The sequence below is a fragment of the Prinia subflava genome, chromosome 4, assembly GCF_021018805.1.
Source record: "Prinia subflava isolate CZ2003 ecotype Zambia chromosome 4, Cam_Psub_1.2, whole genome shotgun sequence".
NCBI lineage: Eukaryota > Metazoa > Chordata > Aves > Passeriformes > Cisticolidae > Prinia > Prinia subflava.
In genome coordinates, this window is record NC_086250.1 from 1952264 (window position 1) to 1967656 (window position 15393).

General features: G+C 42.9%; 1 protein-coding gene across 12 annotated transcripts in view; it reads right to left on the reverse strand.

Annotated features, from left to right (window-relative positions):
* The window catches only part of MICAL3 (microtubule associated monooxygenase, calponin and LIM domain containing 3), a 167904-nt gene that overhangs the window by 36086 nt on the left and 116425 nt on the right, over positions 1-15393 (reverse strand). For 8 of the 12 annotated variants that reach the window (XM_063395117.1, XM_063395127.1, XM_063395126.1 and 5 more), the window contains 3 exons: positions 10010-10205; positions 6678-6916; positions 141-203 (listed from right to left, as the gene is read on the reverse strand). In XM_063395117.1, coding sequence (XP_063251187.1) covers positions 141-203; positions 6678-6916; positions 10010-10205 — 498 coding nt within the window. Of the gene's footprint in view, positions 1-140; positions 204-2234; positions 2373-5481; positions 5572-6677; positions 6917-10009; positions 10206-15393 lie in introns of all 12 variants that reach the window. The other 4 variants (XM_063395124.1, XM_063395121.1, XM_063395128.1 and 1 more) reach the window with 3 other exon arrangements.

A 15393-nucleotide genomic window follows, 5' to 3' on the forward strand; every position in this document is an offset into this window, starting at 1 on the left:
CTCCCTCCTCCTCCTCCACTCATGCAGTAGCGACAGGGCCGTAAGTTCCAGGGTTAAAGGACCAGCTCAGCTGCTGAAGGCACGGGGAAGAGTTGGCAGGGTTATTGTGCATTGGAATACATAGAACATCACCAAACTACCTCCAGGGACCGTCTCCAGCCACGCCTGTACCGCCTCATGGCGTACGGAGGGAAGGTCGGATGCTGAATTTAAAAAACAATAAATTGTAAGAAGGTAAAATTAGACCATCAGTCAGCGTCTAAAACAGAAGGGTGACAGAGGGAAATTGTTCAGAAGCAAATACAGGAGTAAAACCGATGAAATGCAAACAACCGACTCCAGGCTTGAGAATTAAATCGAGATAAAACACAAATGTCAGGGGCCTAATCTTCCCTTGGGATCTGTTAGAGGAAATACGTGTGGCACAGGGAGGAGAACACCGCCTCTGACCAGCAGGCTGCTGCTCCCCTTGGAGCTCTGCAGAGGAGGGAAACTGAGGGAAGGAAGAGCTGAGCAAGGAGAGGGGTCCCAGGGGTCCCAGAACCTGTGCTGCCCAGCAGAGGAGGAGGAGCTCCCAAAGCAGAACGAGAGGGAGTTCTGGGAGCTGTGACACTGTCCCAGGCTGTCACATCAATCACTGCTGCTGCCACAGGGCTCTCCAAACACCTCAGATCACAGCATACAGCTCCTCAGGCAGGAACAATCTGTCTAGTGAACTCAGGCTGAAAACTTACAGCCTTTTGAATACCCAAACGGCTGATAATACCTGCACACACCTCTACCAGATGACAGAGCTACAGAAGCAGCTCATTACAAATCAAGATAGTCCTAGCATGGCCCAGTTTCAGGGAACAGAAAGGAAATACGGATTCCCTTCCCAAAGGAATTTGGAAAGATCACCTGTTGCTGGCAACTGTAATAACACCCCACAGAAAAGTAAGGATTATAAAATACAAATTAAAATAAAAATTTGGAAACTAGAGTGACACAAACTCCCAAGCAGAAGCACAAGTAACCTTAATTGCAAACTTCAGAAACCGTGCTAACATTTTTTACTTAGGGCTTTTGAAACATTAATTAACCACTCTAGCAATACTGAAAGTTACAGAAAGGTGAACACAGCATATTTCTGTGGCTGCAGTGGGAACAAAATACCCTTCTCTTATTTGTAGGATTTCACACCAGAAAATCCCAGTGTGTTGTACAAACTGCAAATATAAGTACAGCCAAACTGATCTGGAACTGTGTATCAAGCTAGGCCAGGATTAAAAAAGCCCTATACCAAACATCTAAAACTGTAAGGAAAAGATAATTATCTGGAACAGAAGAGAATCAAGTATCATGAGGTAGAGCTCCGGATTTTTAACCTGATTTCATTTTTCTGTGAAAAATCCCCTCCCACAGCAGATATACTCCCTCTACAATTCTGTAACACCGTGGCTGCAGACTGAGAAGACCACTGCTCATGAGCTGCATGGTGAACTTTGATTGAAGCCCACAGATAAGGCACTTATGACATACTTACCTTGAGACACGCTGTGCCAGAGCCTAGAACAGGTCAGCAGGGACTGCTGGAAGGTGCTCACACGAGATCTGACTATCGGCATTTTCCCCCTCCAAAGTTTTCCTTTTAGTAACTGGTAACTTGCACATCAGAGGTTGATATACTCTCAAATCTTAAACACAGGGAGTCAAACTCCCCCACTGATCAGATCTCTGACTCCCAACATTCCCTGCTAATATCAGATGCAGTTACCTACTTGGAAAAGAAGCAGCAGAGAAATACGCTCGATACAGAAGCTGAGCCTGCTCAATCTTTGCTCTAATAGCTACACAACACAACCCCTCAGCTTTCCTTACAAAGTGTAGAGTCCTCACTGCCACAAAAAGCACAAGATTACTGCTATTAGCATCCCCTGTCAGTTACAGAGGACTGAGTGCCAGCACTACCAAATCATGTGTGGTGAGGAAAAATGCTATGGAGTCAAAGCAGGCAGACAAATAGGCCAGAAATCACACTGTCATGGAGCTGAGAAAGCAGCAGTTTTAAACAGACACTGACCTGAAAAGCAAAAGGTTTAACCAAGTGTAATTCAGTGCATTTTGAAAGCAGTTCCTTTCAATCACTGCTACCCCTGCTGAAGTCACTGCTCTTGAAGGGCGCAGAAGCAACAGAGTTAAACAGCTGCAACTGTGATCCAAGGACTGATGGTGTGGGGCTTGGGGGAGATTACCTCTGGAGGTGGAGGACTTTGAGGCTGAGACCATTTTTTCCTCCTCCTCTTTCTCACGGATGTGTGTCCAGTGCACATCTGCCAGGATCTCCAGAGGATCAACCGGATTTACAATCTGCTGCAGCCTAAGGTTCCCAGCTAGCAGGAGGAGGGCATGGCGTAACAGGTTGTAGGCAGGGCGTACAAAGGGCAGGGAGGAAAAGATGGGAGAAACAGTGGAAAGGAAAGGTAGCACATCATAGGAAGGGAAATAAGAAAAGAAAATATTATTGGCTAAGGTCAGTTTGCGAGACAGACAGAAAGAGCTCAGCATTGTGTGCGCACGCATTCACCGACACAGCGCTCCTCACGCTCCCATCCAAGCTGAGTAACGCCATTCCAGAGGCAGAGGGTGCTCTCAAAAACATCCTTAGACATCATGTCTACTGCCAGAAGCTTCGCTGAAATGGAGGAGGTTCTCTGGGTGTCCCACAGCATGTGGCATGTAAATACCCATTCTGCAGAAATTTCCAGCTCCTTCAGCCTATTCGCTACAATTATTGCCAAAGATGTCTTGCTGTTAAAGGTGAGGGGCAATCTCCATCTGATTGATGCACCAAGACAAAAGATTCCTCATTCCCTACTATTGGGTTGGGTTCTTTTGGTGTGGGTACACAATTTGTGAATTAAATAATATGGATTTGAGAATTTCATCTGTGTATATGTGTATGCACACGTCAGCACACGCTAATTTTAGCACCTAAAACACCACTTTGTTTACTCGTGGCTCTTCTGTACTGACTTGTCCAAAGGGAGAATTTGTTTTCTGAAGGATAACAGCATTTTGGTTGTGACTTAACAGCTCCCCAGAAGGGAATTCCTGTCACACAAATTATTCTGTTTAACAGAAATTGCATTACTCCTCAATTACCTGCCTACACAAAGCTCAGCTACTTATGGAATGTCAAAGAGAACAATGGGCACCTAAAGCAATTGATGAGCTTGTTTAACTTCTGCAGAACATCTGCCTTGGGAGCACTTACTCTGAGGTATCAAATTTACAGACCCTGTCTCTACTGCTGTCTGCTCTGGTTTTGTAACTCAGGCTTCACTTATCCATAATAAAATAACTGGTTCTGCAGGGGACAGGTATTCACCTGTACACTGTCTGCAGAGTGGTCTTCAAAAGCAAATGTCTCAGCCTGAAAGGAAAATGCCCACTTACTTTACAAAGCAGGAAGTCAATTTTCACAACAACTGGATTACCACTGAGTGGGGCAAAGCATTGTTGCAGCAGTTTAGAACCTCAAAAGCAGTTAGATTTTCATATGGTGCTCTAGTGTTTGAAGGAAACAGGACACATTAGCAGCACTTAGAGCTTGCATTCATTATTTCCTGCTGTCTCATTTTAACAAGTTCCTCTCTCCCAGCCACGTTTTCGCCAGACATGACAAAGTGTTTGGGATTTCCATTGCAGGAATGACTATGTGTGAGATTTGGCATGAAACCCTCAGAAGAAACAGGCAGAAGGAACTGCAGGAAGGACAGAATCAGCAGATGGTTATTAAAGGGAAACGGGCTCAGAGGCACAAACTCAAATGCAGAGCAGGATTCACAATGCAGCCAAATATTCTGCAGCTTTATGTCTCTGTTGCCTCACCAGAGAGTTTTTGGCTCAATCAGCACAACCACAGGGGTAGCAGAGTCTCTGGCATCCTGCAGGGACAGGAGCTGGGCTGCTCTCGCTCCGTACAAAGCTGCATGCAGGCCCCAGGATCAGTGGAGTTAGCGTTTGCATCGCCACACAGAGTTCTTGGTAAAAGGGTTAGGTTTGCCAGCAATGGCTGAGAAGTACAGAGTCACTCAGCAAGGCTCAGAAAGAGCAGGTCCCACATGATCTGCACGTTTTAAAGTGGATTGCTTTAAAAAAGGGATTTAAACCACTGTACCATACCCACCTTCAGTTTCTGCACAAGCCTCTGGACAGAGGCCTGAGCCTGACCTGTCCCTCTCACCTTTTCCAATAAATAATGAGCAGCACAGCCAGACATGAAGGGCTGCTGCTTGGCTTAGAGGCAAAGCTAACACTTCTTTAATGTCTAAGTGCTTGAGAATTTCAAACACCACCTGGCACAGCCTTTCCTCAGGCTGCCTCCTGAGCTCTGCAGGAAGCTGAGCATTAATTGCTCTTAGATTTGGAATGGGAGCTTTCCTCCAGTTCCACTGTAGCTCCCACCAGCACTTTATAAGCTGTGGGCAGGCTCAATTTTTGCACTTTATTGGCTCAATGTTTGCACTTTATTGGAGTAAGGAGCCACCTGCAAACCAACTCCTTAAGAGTCAGGTCTGAAGCATCCTAGCAACTGCAACAGGGGGAACTTCTCCAGGTATGCCCTTCAGCCACCTTACTAATACTTCTCATTCTTATCACAGAAAAGTTAAATGGCAAAAAAATATAATGCTTCTTCCTTTTTTTTCTTCCTCTAGGAAGAAAAAAAGAAAGTCGCAAGCCAAGCTACTGTTATTACAGCCATAAACTGTAAAATATGCAGTTTGACAACTGCATATGGCCCCTTACATGCAGGAATGCACTTGGATTTTCCTCTTATACATTCTGGCTCTAATGAAACACATTGAGGGAATAAAGGATTAATAAGATCCTAGGACCAAGTGTTACAAAAAAAAAAAACAAATATCAAAATAACCTGCAAGAGAATGTATCATGGAAAATGACACAATCACTTAGATTTGAATGTTTGATTAATTTTATGACCATTATGTAACTGTTTGAAGAATCTTGAGGGATTGCTGTAGCTTGATTAGTTTCCTTCCAGACTCTCCCCACAGAAAGACACACACAGAGGACAACAAAAAAAGCAAATCTGCTGACACAAGCGGTCTGAAGGCAGCACTTCTGATGTGTCCCATGTGTCTGAGATAATGCAAAGGTGCAAGTAGCCTGCATGTATAGAACAAATCTGATACTCCTTATCACCTGGAAGTCACAGTTCATGTAAATTATTGGAGAAAATGTCCAGGTTTTGTAGAAATCCTGAGGTCATGGCAGCTTTGTCCTTCCTAAAACCAGTGGCAATGACAGATCTCATTTCTGGCACTTGAACCAGGAGATGACCAACGGCTAGTGAATCAGTTTTGAGGGAGCTTTAACAAAATTAAATAAAACACAGAAAGCCTTCACGTGGGACCTGCTCTTTACTGCCTTCCCCGCTGCTGCGGGGCCAGGGGAGTGGAGGTGGTGTTCGGGTACCTTTGCGTGTACCCGAGTCCTCTTCGTCTGAGAGATGTTGGAGCCAGAGGCCTTGCTGCAGCTCTCTCTCCCAGGGGTTATACTCCCCCTCTACAGCAGAGGGAAGCACACAGCCACATTTAACACCACACACGCGTGTGCACACACAAGCCATGGAGAGAGGAGAGAGAGAGAGAGAGAGAGAGAAGACAGGATCAGAGAGAGAGACTGCCTGGAAATGCGGCACCGCCCCGAGCTCCCGCTGGACTCCAAGGCCTGACAGGAAAACTGCTCGACTGAAACAACACCCGTCCAAGGACAGCACTGCTCAGCAGTGAACACACAACGTGCATGTTTTACCATCCTTACAAAGTCTTGGTTTCCACAGGCTTCACTCATGGACATTCAGCTCTTACATTGAGAAAGTAGCCAAGGAGCCTGCTGAGCTCATCACGACACTAAGGCTCCAAAAGCTGGACCTCTGCTTGTGCAGGCAGCCAAAGACCTTTACAAAAAAGCTCTTTGGAGTCTACAAGTCTCCTCAAAAAGGAAATGTGAGCATAAAGACAAAGACAAGAGCAGTGAGAGATTTGGCATGGTGGTGAAACACTGGAAATATGTCCATTCTGAGCACAAACTTTGCATTTTGATGACTGAGACAAACACAGGGGAAGGAGTCTTTCCCTAAGGTTTTCCACCAAAATCTTTCAAAGCTAAAATGGGAACTACCCAAACTCCCTTATTTCTCAAGGCCATCTTTTAACTTGGGACAGCTACAAGCACTTGTGGAATGCCCTGCTGACAGGGACAGGGCACTACCCCTCACTCTAGAACTGAAAACACTGCAGCCACAATGCTTCCAGTTCCTGCTGTCAGAGAACAAAGGGCACATTCAAATCTAATTCCAAATAATAATCAAAACCAACCATAAGCCAATACAGCAGCACAAGGCTGTGAATTGACATGTTGGCATGGTGTATGGGAGGCACATTGTGTTAGTACTGGTACTCTAAACCATCCTGTGGGCCAAGTCCTTCAGTATCCAGAATGAACCACCTCGAGCTTTCCTTGACAATAACTCCCTCAAAAATCAGAGCAACAAAGAAGTGAAAGAAGAAGTGAAGTTTTCCAAAGCAAATCTTTCTTATTCTGCATGGCAAATGCTCAACTCATTTTTCCTGGCTGGTTAGCAGAAAGAAAGGACAAACCAAGCTAACCTTCACTTGACTCCTCATCTTCCTCCTCTTCGTATTCCTCCTCATCATCATCGTATTTGTACTCAATCTCATGATTTTGCTCAGCCTCAATCTCCTCTTCACTCTTTCCCTTCAGGAGGGCATGGATACGCACGGCCTCCTTCCATGGCACACCACCCAGGTCTGAAGGGGGTTGCTGAGGCAGCAGTAGTTCATCATCTTCCTCCTCATCTTCCTCCTCCATCTCAGATTCTGAACTACTGTTTTAGAAAAAAAAAATTATATTACTAATAATAAATAATATTAAAGATTATGAAGTCAGTGTTTTCTTGATCAGTCTCAGATCTCTAAGAAGTCATTTCAACACACATAAGGCTAAAACATAACATCGATTTTCAGCTTTTAATGTTTCATAGGTCTTTCAGTGACAGCATCCCCTGTGGGCTGCAGTATGGTCCTTGCCCTGCTTCTTTTAAAGAAGGTGAGGCAGCAGAAAAGTGCCTGTGAAGCCAAGTCCAAATATTTGTGCAGCATTTATTGTTACAGTACAAGACAACTGAATACAACAGAAAGAAACTATTTTCTTCCTATCACATTGCTCTTGATAAATCAGTGCAAGAGTTTTTCATGGTGTCAGAATGTAGAAGGCCATGTCGTTTGGTACAGCAGCTACTGCTAAAATACCTAAGATGATTTTGGCACTTGCTCCTGGGAACCAGGGAAGTCTTTGGGAGTAGAAGGAATATAAAGCACATCAGGCAAAGGATACAGCATGTGAACCAAGGAGAGATGGAAAAAAAACACCCCAAAATTTCTCACTTCTCTGCACCACAGACAAAAATATGTGTCCAATTAAGTACACAGTGTACATGTGGCAAGAAACTGTAGGAAGCAGTGCAAAGATAATTACAATAATGAGATTATTATTCCCACAGCAAAGTCTAAATCATTAGTGCCTTTTAGAAGTCACCTCTGTTTAGTTCTAACAGTTCCTCAGCATATGCAGCAGGGCAGGAAATGAAACCACTTATCCAATGACATTTAATCTAGCTCACTCTTACATGCCAGACTACCTTAGAGGGACTGAGGAGGAAGACTTGCATTCGTCACTGGAAAATGAATGAGAACTTTAACACACTCACAGATCCTCTCTGCATGGTGAAAAAGTGCTCTAGCTTTGTTTTACCTTAATAGACCAATGTCATAACAGAACTGCATTTATTAGAGCAACCACTGGATGCTTCCTCTATAAATCTTAAAAGGCCCAATTCATCTGACTGAAGGAGAAAACTGAGAATAATTAAAGTTTGGGTGAATAATCTGAGAATGGTATTTCTGCTGCTTCTTTAAGCCCACTATCACTGGCAGAACCCATTCCACATGGACAATGAAAAGGGAAAACCAACAAGTTGAAAGTCATGAAATTTACACTTCATGTTGGTCTATAAAATACAACTTATACAGTTGTAGTATCATATTTACATAATTTTATTCATCTACTTGTCTGAGAGCCTATTTTTAATAGTAAACCTAATAAGAAAAACACTTTGTTCATGCTCTGATTGTCACACACTTCTGTCCATATGCTCTTAAATTTTCCTCATTGTTCTGCATACAAGTAATGTTATTCTGCTCAAATTACAAGCCACTTTTTTACAGCATAAACCCAATAGCTATTTTTAACATGCTGCCTGATTTTCACATGTAGAATACTGAATACAAACACCACTGGCAAGCCATGGGCTTGGGTGTGTGGAGACCAGAGCATACTCCAAAGGCTTTATGCAGATATTGTCACAGAGATAAAAGGTGACGTTCCCCTTCTCCCTGATTTACTTTCCCACCCTTTGGTATGGAAATAAACCTGACAGGTGCTGCATGCTGGGGGCTTGCTGTGCTGTCAATAAGGTTTAGTGCTGCTCAAAGTGTTGCCATGGGTGCTGGATGGGATGAGCTGCTGCTCCTCCACCAGCCGGCTTATCGCAGGGAGGAGTGACGACACAAATTCCTCACCACACAGCTCACTTCACCTTCTTTGGCTTTTATTTATCACTTGGCTTTTGTTTGACCTTTGAATACTGAGATATGAGAAGCTGAAAGACAGCACTGAGAGATGGGCTGGTATTGTGAGCATTCCTTTCAGCATGGAAACGCTGTGCCATAGGAATTAATACAACAGCTGAAATTTTATTTTTCTATAAAGCAGAAATCAAAGACCAAGGTAGGTTGCTCTACAGAATAAGCAGTCAAGCATCTCATTAGAAAAAGGTGTATGTACACAGATTTAGTGCTGAGGAGAGGAACTGCAACCTAAACTTTGGCAATGAATCTCTCCCCTTGCCATACAGACCTACACAGCACAAGCTGTCCTACGACACTTCTGTCCTTTGAAAGGCCACAGAGCACGACACCAGCACTGGAGATGGCACACTGGGGATAACTCAAAGGCAATGAATAAGGCATATAAAAGGTTTCCCACACCTCAGAGTACTGTGTAGTCAGGGTTTAGTTGCTTAATTGATCTTTGTAGGATCTAAATTTCAAGGAACAAATAACAGCATTTGCTGAGTTTATTTCAAGACTACTGGACAGACTCAGAGCTGAAAAGGTGAGGGCTGCTATTGCTACAAAGACAAGTAGATGAGAAATTGTATTAAGAAATCAAGACTCCGCAGAAGTGTGTGACTGATTATACAGTTCATGAGCATTCTTCCTCAAGGATTTGTTCCCAAAGATTCTTGGAACAATTGTTTCCAGTAGCTCTACCTGCATGGATGTGGATCCTGGTGTGCTTGTGTGGAATTTGCAGATCAAGAGAAATTCATGAAGGTAAGAGACACATTTATATACCTTCATTTTATTATCATGAAGGTACAACACATTTTTCAACAGCCATAGCTGTTGCTTCCCATTAATTTCTCTCAGGCATTGCACCAGCATTCAGTCAGCATTATAAGTGTGCCAAGCCTAAATCTTGAAACCAAACATGGTTTTGAATTGTAATGCAAAGAATTGTAATGCAAATTGTAATGCAGAAAAGAAGATAACTTTGGAACTCCCTTCCATTTAAATGCATGTTCTGTTTGCTCAAAAGACTCACCCGCCTTTGATACAGTTGTAAAATTAAATTTTAAAAATCCCTTCCAATTTAGAACTTAATCTGATGGCATTCTGGTGCTGTAGGTGCCTTCTGATAGTAGTGAGCTGTTTAGAACAGAAACTACAAGATGAAATGTCTGCACATTTTGAAAACTTTAGAAAGGGGAAGGTGGTAAACAGTTCAAGGAAGAGGAAAGGTAGGCAAAGCCTGTGGGGAGGGGTGCAGAGAAAGCTGCAGGGCGATGTGTGCTGACCTGCTGGGCACGTCCTCCTCTGTGCCCTTGTCCAGCACGCTGCTGAGGTTGTGCTCTGCCAGGGTCTCCTCGGGGACCTCCTCCAGCTCCTCCTCGCGCTGCAGGGACAGGCGGTAATTCTCCAGCTCGATGCGCTCCGGAGTGCCCCGCAGCCGCTTGGCCAGGCTGGGCTCCTCCAGCCCGTTCACGCTGGCACCTGAGAACAAGCCAGGCAATAAACAACACGTGCAACAGTCAGGAATTCACCTTCTTGGGAAAACTGAGCCGCTGGGAGAAAAGGGGCACGAGGCAGAGGGAGGTAAAGAAAGAGAGAATACCTTACGTCATTATCCTGTTCGCCACTACTGGGAGGCCAGACTGCAAAAGGGAATCTTAGTGATTTTGGCTAATAGATGCTAAAAAGAATGTTAAATGTCCTAGTTGAGAGAGGAAATAGGGCCATTTGAGCTGCAAAAACTAGAGATGCCATGAAGCCTGTGTGGTAAGTACAGGCTTGGATGTATTATCTGAGACACAGCAGGAATGCTCTGGGGCAGCCCTGCTGCCTGTTAAAACTGGCACCAGCCAAGGGAAATCTACAGAGTTAAGGGGCAAAACAGTATTGTTACTACTTAAAGATGAGGGAAGGAATGAAAAAGGCCAAGCTTTAAAACTTTTAATAGACTTGAATCAATTTACTTTTCAATCAGAATTTGTAATGAAATTAATCACAGGGACAAATCTCAGATGTTTGCAAGCAAATATCCCAGAAATCCCCAAGAATTGCAAGGATAAGTGAACCAAACAGTTGTAGAAAAGTATTGAGAAGCTTCATTCATGGTAGCACTCAATGAATTTATTCTATCCTGCTTTCATCCCCTTATTTTTTAAAGTCTAACATTTTAGCTTCAATACCATGCCACTGTTGACCTCTTACCCAGCTTACTATTCACAGAGCCCAACATTTCCCTGCTTTTGTTTTGCTTTGCTAAACAAGCCAAGCCTTCTCCTCACAGAAGATAAACTCTTCAGAGCACTGATCATCCCCCATGCACCTGTGCCAGTTTGGATTAATCTGTCCAGAACCTGGGTGATGAAAAGTGAACGTGGTTTTCCTTATCAGTGTAACACACAACCCTGGCACAAATCTCTCACGTGATACAATGCTGAGAGCACACCTGCCTATTAAATGTCACATAATACTGGTGGCTTTTATGATGTTTGGATCTTCTTTCTTTGCTTTCAATTGATAAGCACTTTGCTGGTAGCCAAAATTCTCAGCATCTTCTTAGTGCATGACCTGGTACTTTCCACTATTACGTTGCTAAGTTTAAGATTAAAGTTGGCAACATTTTGCAGTTCTTAGTGAATGACGTGCCTGTCCTCCTCTGCACTGATGAGGGTTTGAAATGTTGCCTCAGCACTGAATTTCATTAGCAGATTTTTTCCTTGTTTCTTTCTTTTTTTCTTTTTTTTTTCCCCTGGTAACCTTAGTGACAGTATTAAAAAGATCAGTCCCCAGATCACTTTTTGAGACACTGCACAGTCTGTACGTGACATCCAACCCCATTATTTCCTCCTTAATAAAACCTCTCATCTCTAATTTAGGCCAACTTGTCAGCTACTCACACTTCATGTACTACTCCCCCATTTTATCCAGTTCCAGTAATTATTTCCATGTGTCAGCATTCCTGTGCTCCACTCAAGTCCAGACTGCTCAAATGCACTACAGTTTCCCTCATGGAGCTATCAGTTGTCAATAAAAGCTGCCAAGCCAGTCCAGCACAGTCTCTGGTGAACCCCTGCCACATTTTAGAGCACTTACCTGCATGAGGTCAAAGGACTTCCCTGCAGAACTAGCAGGTTTTAGTTATTCCCTAAAAGAAGGTGTTACACCCACTGTTTTACTGATATGTACTTGCTCAGATCACTTTCAGAAGTTTTTTGATTTGTTTTGGTTTTAGTTTTTTATCTGCAGGACATACTTCTGTTACCACCCAGTGGTCACACAGTATTTCCTGAATGGGACAGCCAAAGCACATCAGGACAGCCTGATTTAATCACAAATTGTTACCACAAAGCTCATAATTTCATCTTACACTTCTCCCACTCTTCTGAGACAAAGACCATTGGTTTCATTGTGTTAGTGTTCATTTCCCAATCTTGCTGCACACTGACTCTTTTGCTCCCATGTCTAGCTGATTGATATACATCAAATTGCATTTTATCTCAGCTCCTTCTTCACTATAAACACAGTGCTGCTTTCCCTTACCTTGCTTTACTTATATGTTAAAGAAACAGAGCTCTTTGCTTTGCTGTCCTTTGCAAAATCTAACCCAGCATGAGCTTTGGTAACACTTTATCCTCAGACATTTTAACCCCCAAGACAGTTTTGTTTCCTTCCTTCATCCTTTGTAGTTTCTCACTTTATTCCTAACAGGTTTTTTTTCAGGACAGTTACTTGGTACCACCTTCATATTTCACACAAAATTACACAGGTCCTTACATAATTACTGGCAGGGTTTCCAGTCCCTCTCCTCAAAGATAAAATCTCAAAGACAATGCCAGAAGTGTTTTTCTCTCTTCCTCAGTATGATTTAACCCTTCTGTGATGTGGGCAGGTGCCTGCCATGCCTTTAGCTGGAACTACAGAGCTTCCTCATGGTGTAAACAAATAACCTTGCATTTCCAGGGATGCTGTGGTCTCCATTTCCTGCTGCTAAGCTTCTGTTGTGCTCTGATTTGCAAAGTCCAGTGCAACTGCTGCCTTTTTCACTGGGATTCACGTTTCACTTCATTCTCTCTCTCGATGGTGACACCAACTCAGCCAAATCTACTTCTGCAATCCCTGTTCCATTACCCAACCCGGGAACTGACCTCGAGTTTTGCTCTGCCTCTCTGGCTGACAGTAAAAAATCACAGGGCTCTGGGTAACTCACTAACACCAAGGTCAGGGGAAACAAACAAAGAATACACTAAAATAATGATTTAAAAAAAAGGTTTTGTACTACTCAGAAGTCTTTATGCCCACAGAGCCATCAGTGAAGCTCAGCTACTTTAACAGGAATGTCTCTCCACAAGCTGTTTTTAACTTATTCTCTTCTGATGCAAACCCTGACATAGCTGCAAAGTTCACAAAAAAAAAGAGAATTCTGAAAACCAAAGAACAAGAACTTTTATCCATCTGATATTATTTTATTCCTTTTGTTTTGTAACCATCTTCAGGGCTTTTTGTCAGCCTTTTCAAAGAAAAACAAAAACCCACAAAACTAAAAAACTCATAAAACAAAACAAAATCCAACAAAAAAGTCAAACAAACAATTGCAATATAGTTAAATTAAATACAGTTCTTTATAAAAAGGCTGTTTCAATACTCTATTATCTAGTGTGCGGAGAAAAATGAAGCTGACACCTGTTTAGATGCATTTCATGAACATACAGGACCCTTCAGGGAAGTTTCTCAAAACACAAATCATCCCTGCCCTTCTCATCACAAAGACCCAGTGTACAGAGAACCAAACAAATCCTATCACAGCACAAACTCTAAGAGGGAGTGACTCGATGCAACTGTGTTAAAAACCTTAAAAGATGCAAAATCAACCTGAACTTTAATGCAAAAAGATGTGGTCAAGCCAGGATGTCCTGTGAGCTTGACAAGCACTCCATGCCTCAAAATCTCAAAGAAGGAAGGGCATTCCCAGCACTTTCTCTTATTAATTTATAGATCTGTACACTTGAGATGCAAAAGTGGTCAGATCCCTGCACTTCACTCTGCCAAGAAAAGAGTTCTGCATCAGAGAATGTGATACAGAAACTCCACTGGCTACCAGCTGAAGCATGGGATTTACAGGAATTTGCACTACACAGACTATTTATTCTATTTCACATATCACTTTTGTTTCTACAAGATGCCATGCATTTAGCTGGCTGTCTGCAGAGACACTGTCCAACTCATTATTAAATATGAAACAAGAGAAATGCTGCTGATGGCCAACTCTGCACCACGAAGCCATCAAGTACCAGAAGGAAAAGCACTGCACTTCACAAACTTACACAGGGGATGAAAGTAAATGGGAGATACAGGTATCACTGAAGTCTTCAGATGATGGACAATTCCCCCATTTTACACCCTAAAGTTCACATCAACTAATCTGATGTTACAGTAAAAAAACCCATAAAAATAGTACAATAAAAATATAAATAAGACCGAGCTGTATTAGTACCCAGAGAGGGGAACTACCTCAAAGCCAAGTGTAGCTTCTTCAGCAATCAACTGATCAGCTAAAACCCACAAACAACATCCAAAATAGGACACATCTGAAAATCTGACTCCACTTTGGAAGAGTCAGGGGGCCATGAACATGGCATAGATCATCTGAAAGGAGCTGTTTTTCCTAACAGCACAGGCTGCTTAGCTGGTGCATGAAAGCTGCCAGGGTCCTGTATTTATCTCAGCTTTGACAGAGCTTGCCTCTTGAAATGATGAGTGTCTGATCAGAGATAACATTCCTGACAGAACCGCTCCTTGCCTGCATGAGTGGGTCCTATTCCAGCAGCTCTGGCAATTCCTGGAAGGCTTGAGAAGCTCCTCTTGAGAGAGGATCCTACCTCAATTCACCTCCAGTATTACCTTGTTCTGTAAAATCTACACGTTATTCCCATGAAATGCTGCCAAGGTTCCTCCTTTACACAACACTTCCATGCTGAAGATGCAGGAGAGAACTGGGAAGCTGAGAACAATGAATTCTTCCCAAAGGGAAAATACCTGTCTGTTTTACTAGAAGCTATTTTTCAATAATCATGCAGTACCTCTAGACTCGCTTTTCTTAGCTTGCTATCTTAATATCTGACTAAGGTACATGTCATCTCTTGTCCAGTATTTTGCACAGACGTAGCTGTGGCCTTGGGGAATTATGGAAATTCAAATAAAGGAGTCTCCTTTGAAACACATGCAAAAGGGGGAAGGAATTAATACACTCGCAGGAAAATCTTCATTACGGATTTCCCAAAGCTTGTGGTTTTGTGGTAATGTGAAACACTCCACCTGTTTGTTTTCACTCGTCTTTTCCAAACACTTTAATTACTTCTACCTCCACACAATTGTTTGAGGACTGTGTCAGATAAAACAAACCCTATAGAAACAGCAGCATAGTGCCTATGACCAAGGACTGAAAAGGAAGATGGGAACTTTGCCAGGGGAGTTTAAAAGTGATGAGATGAGCTCTGAGTTTGAAGTGCTCCAAGTCCTCATGTTCCCTTGCACTTTATTTCTAAGAAATACCTTTTGGGGTAGGGTTTCTGAAGTGTGCTATCAGTTCAGCAAACATTATCACTGAGGTATAGAGAAGGCAGCAAACAAGATCCAGCAGTATTTTTAGCTTCTCATTTTTCATCTGTGTTCATGT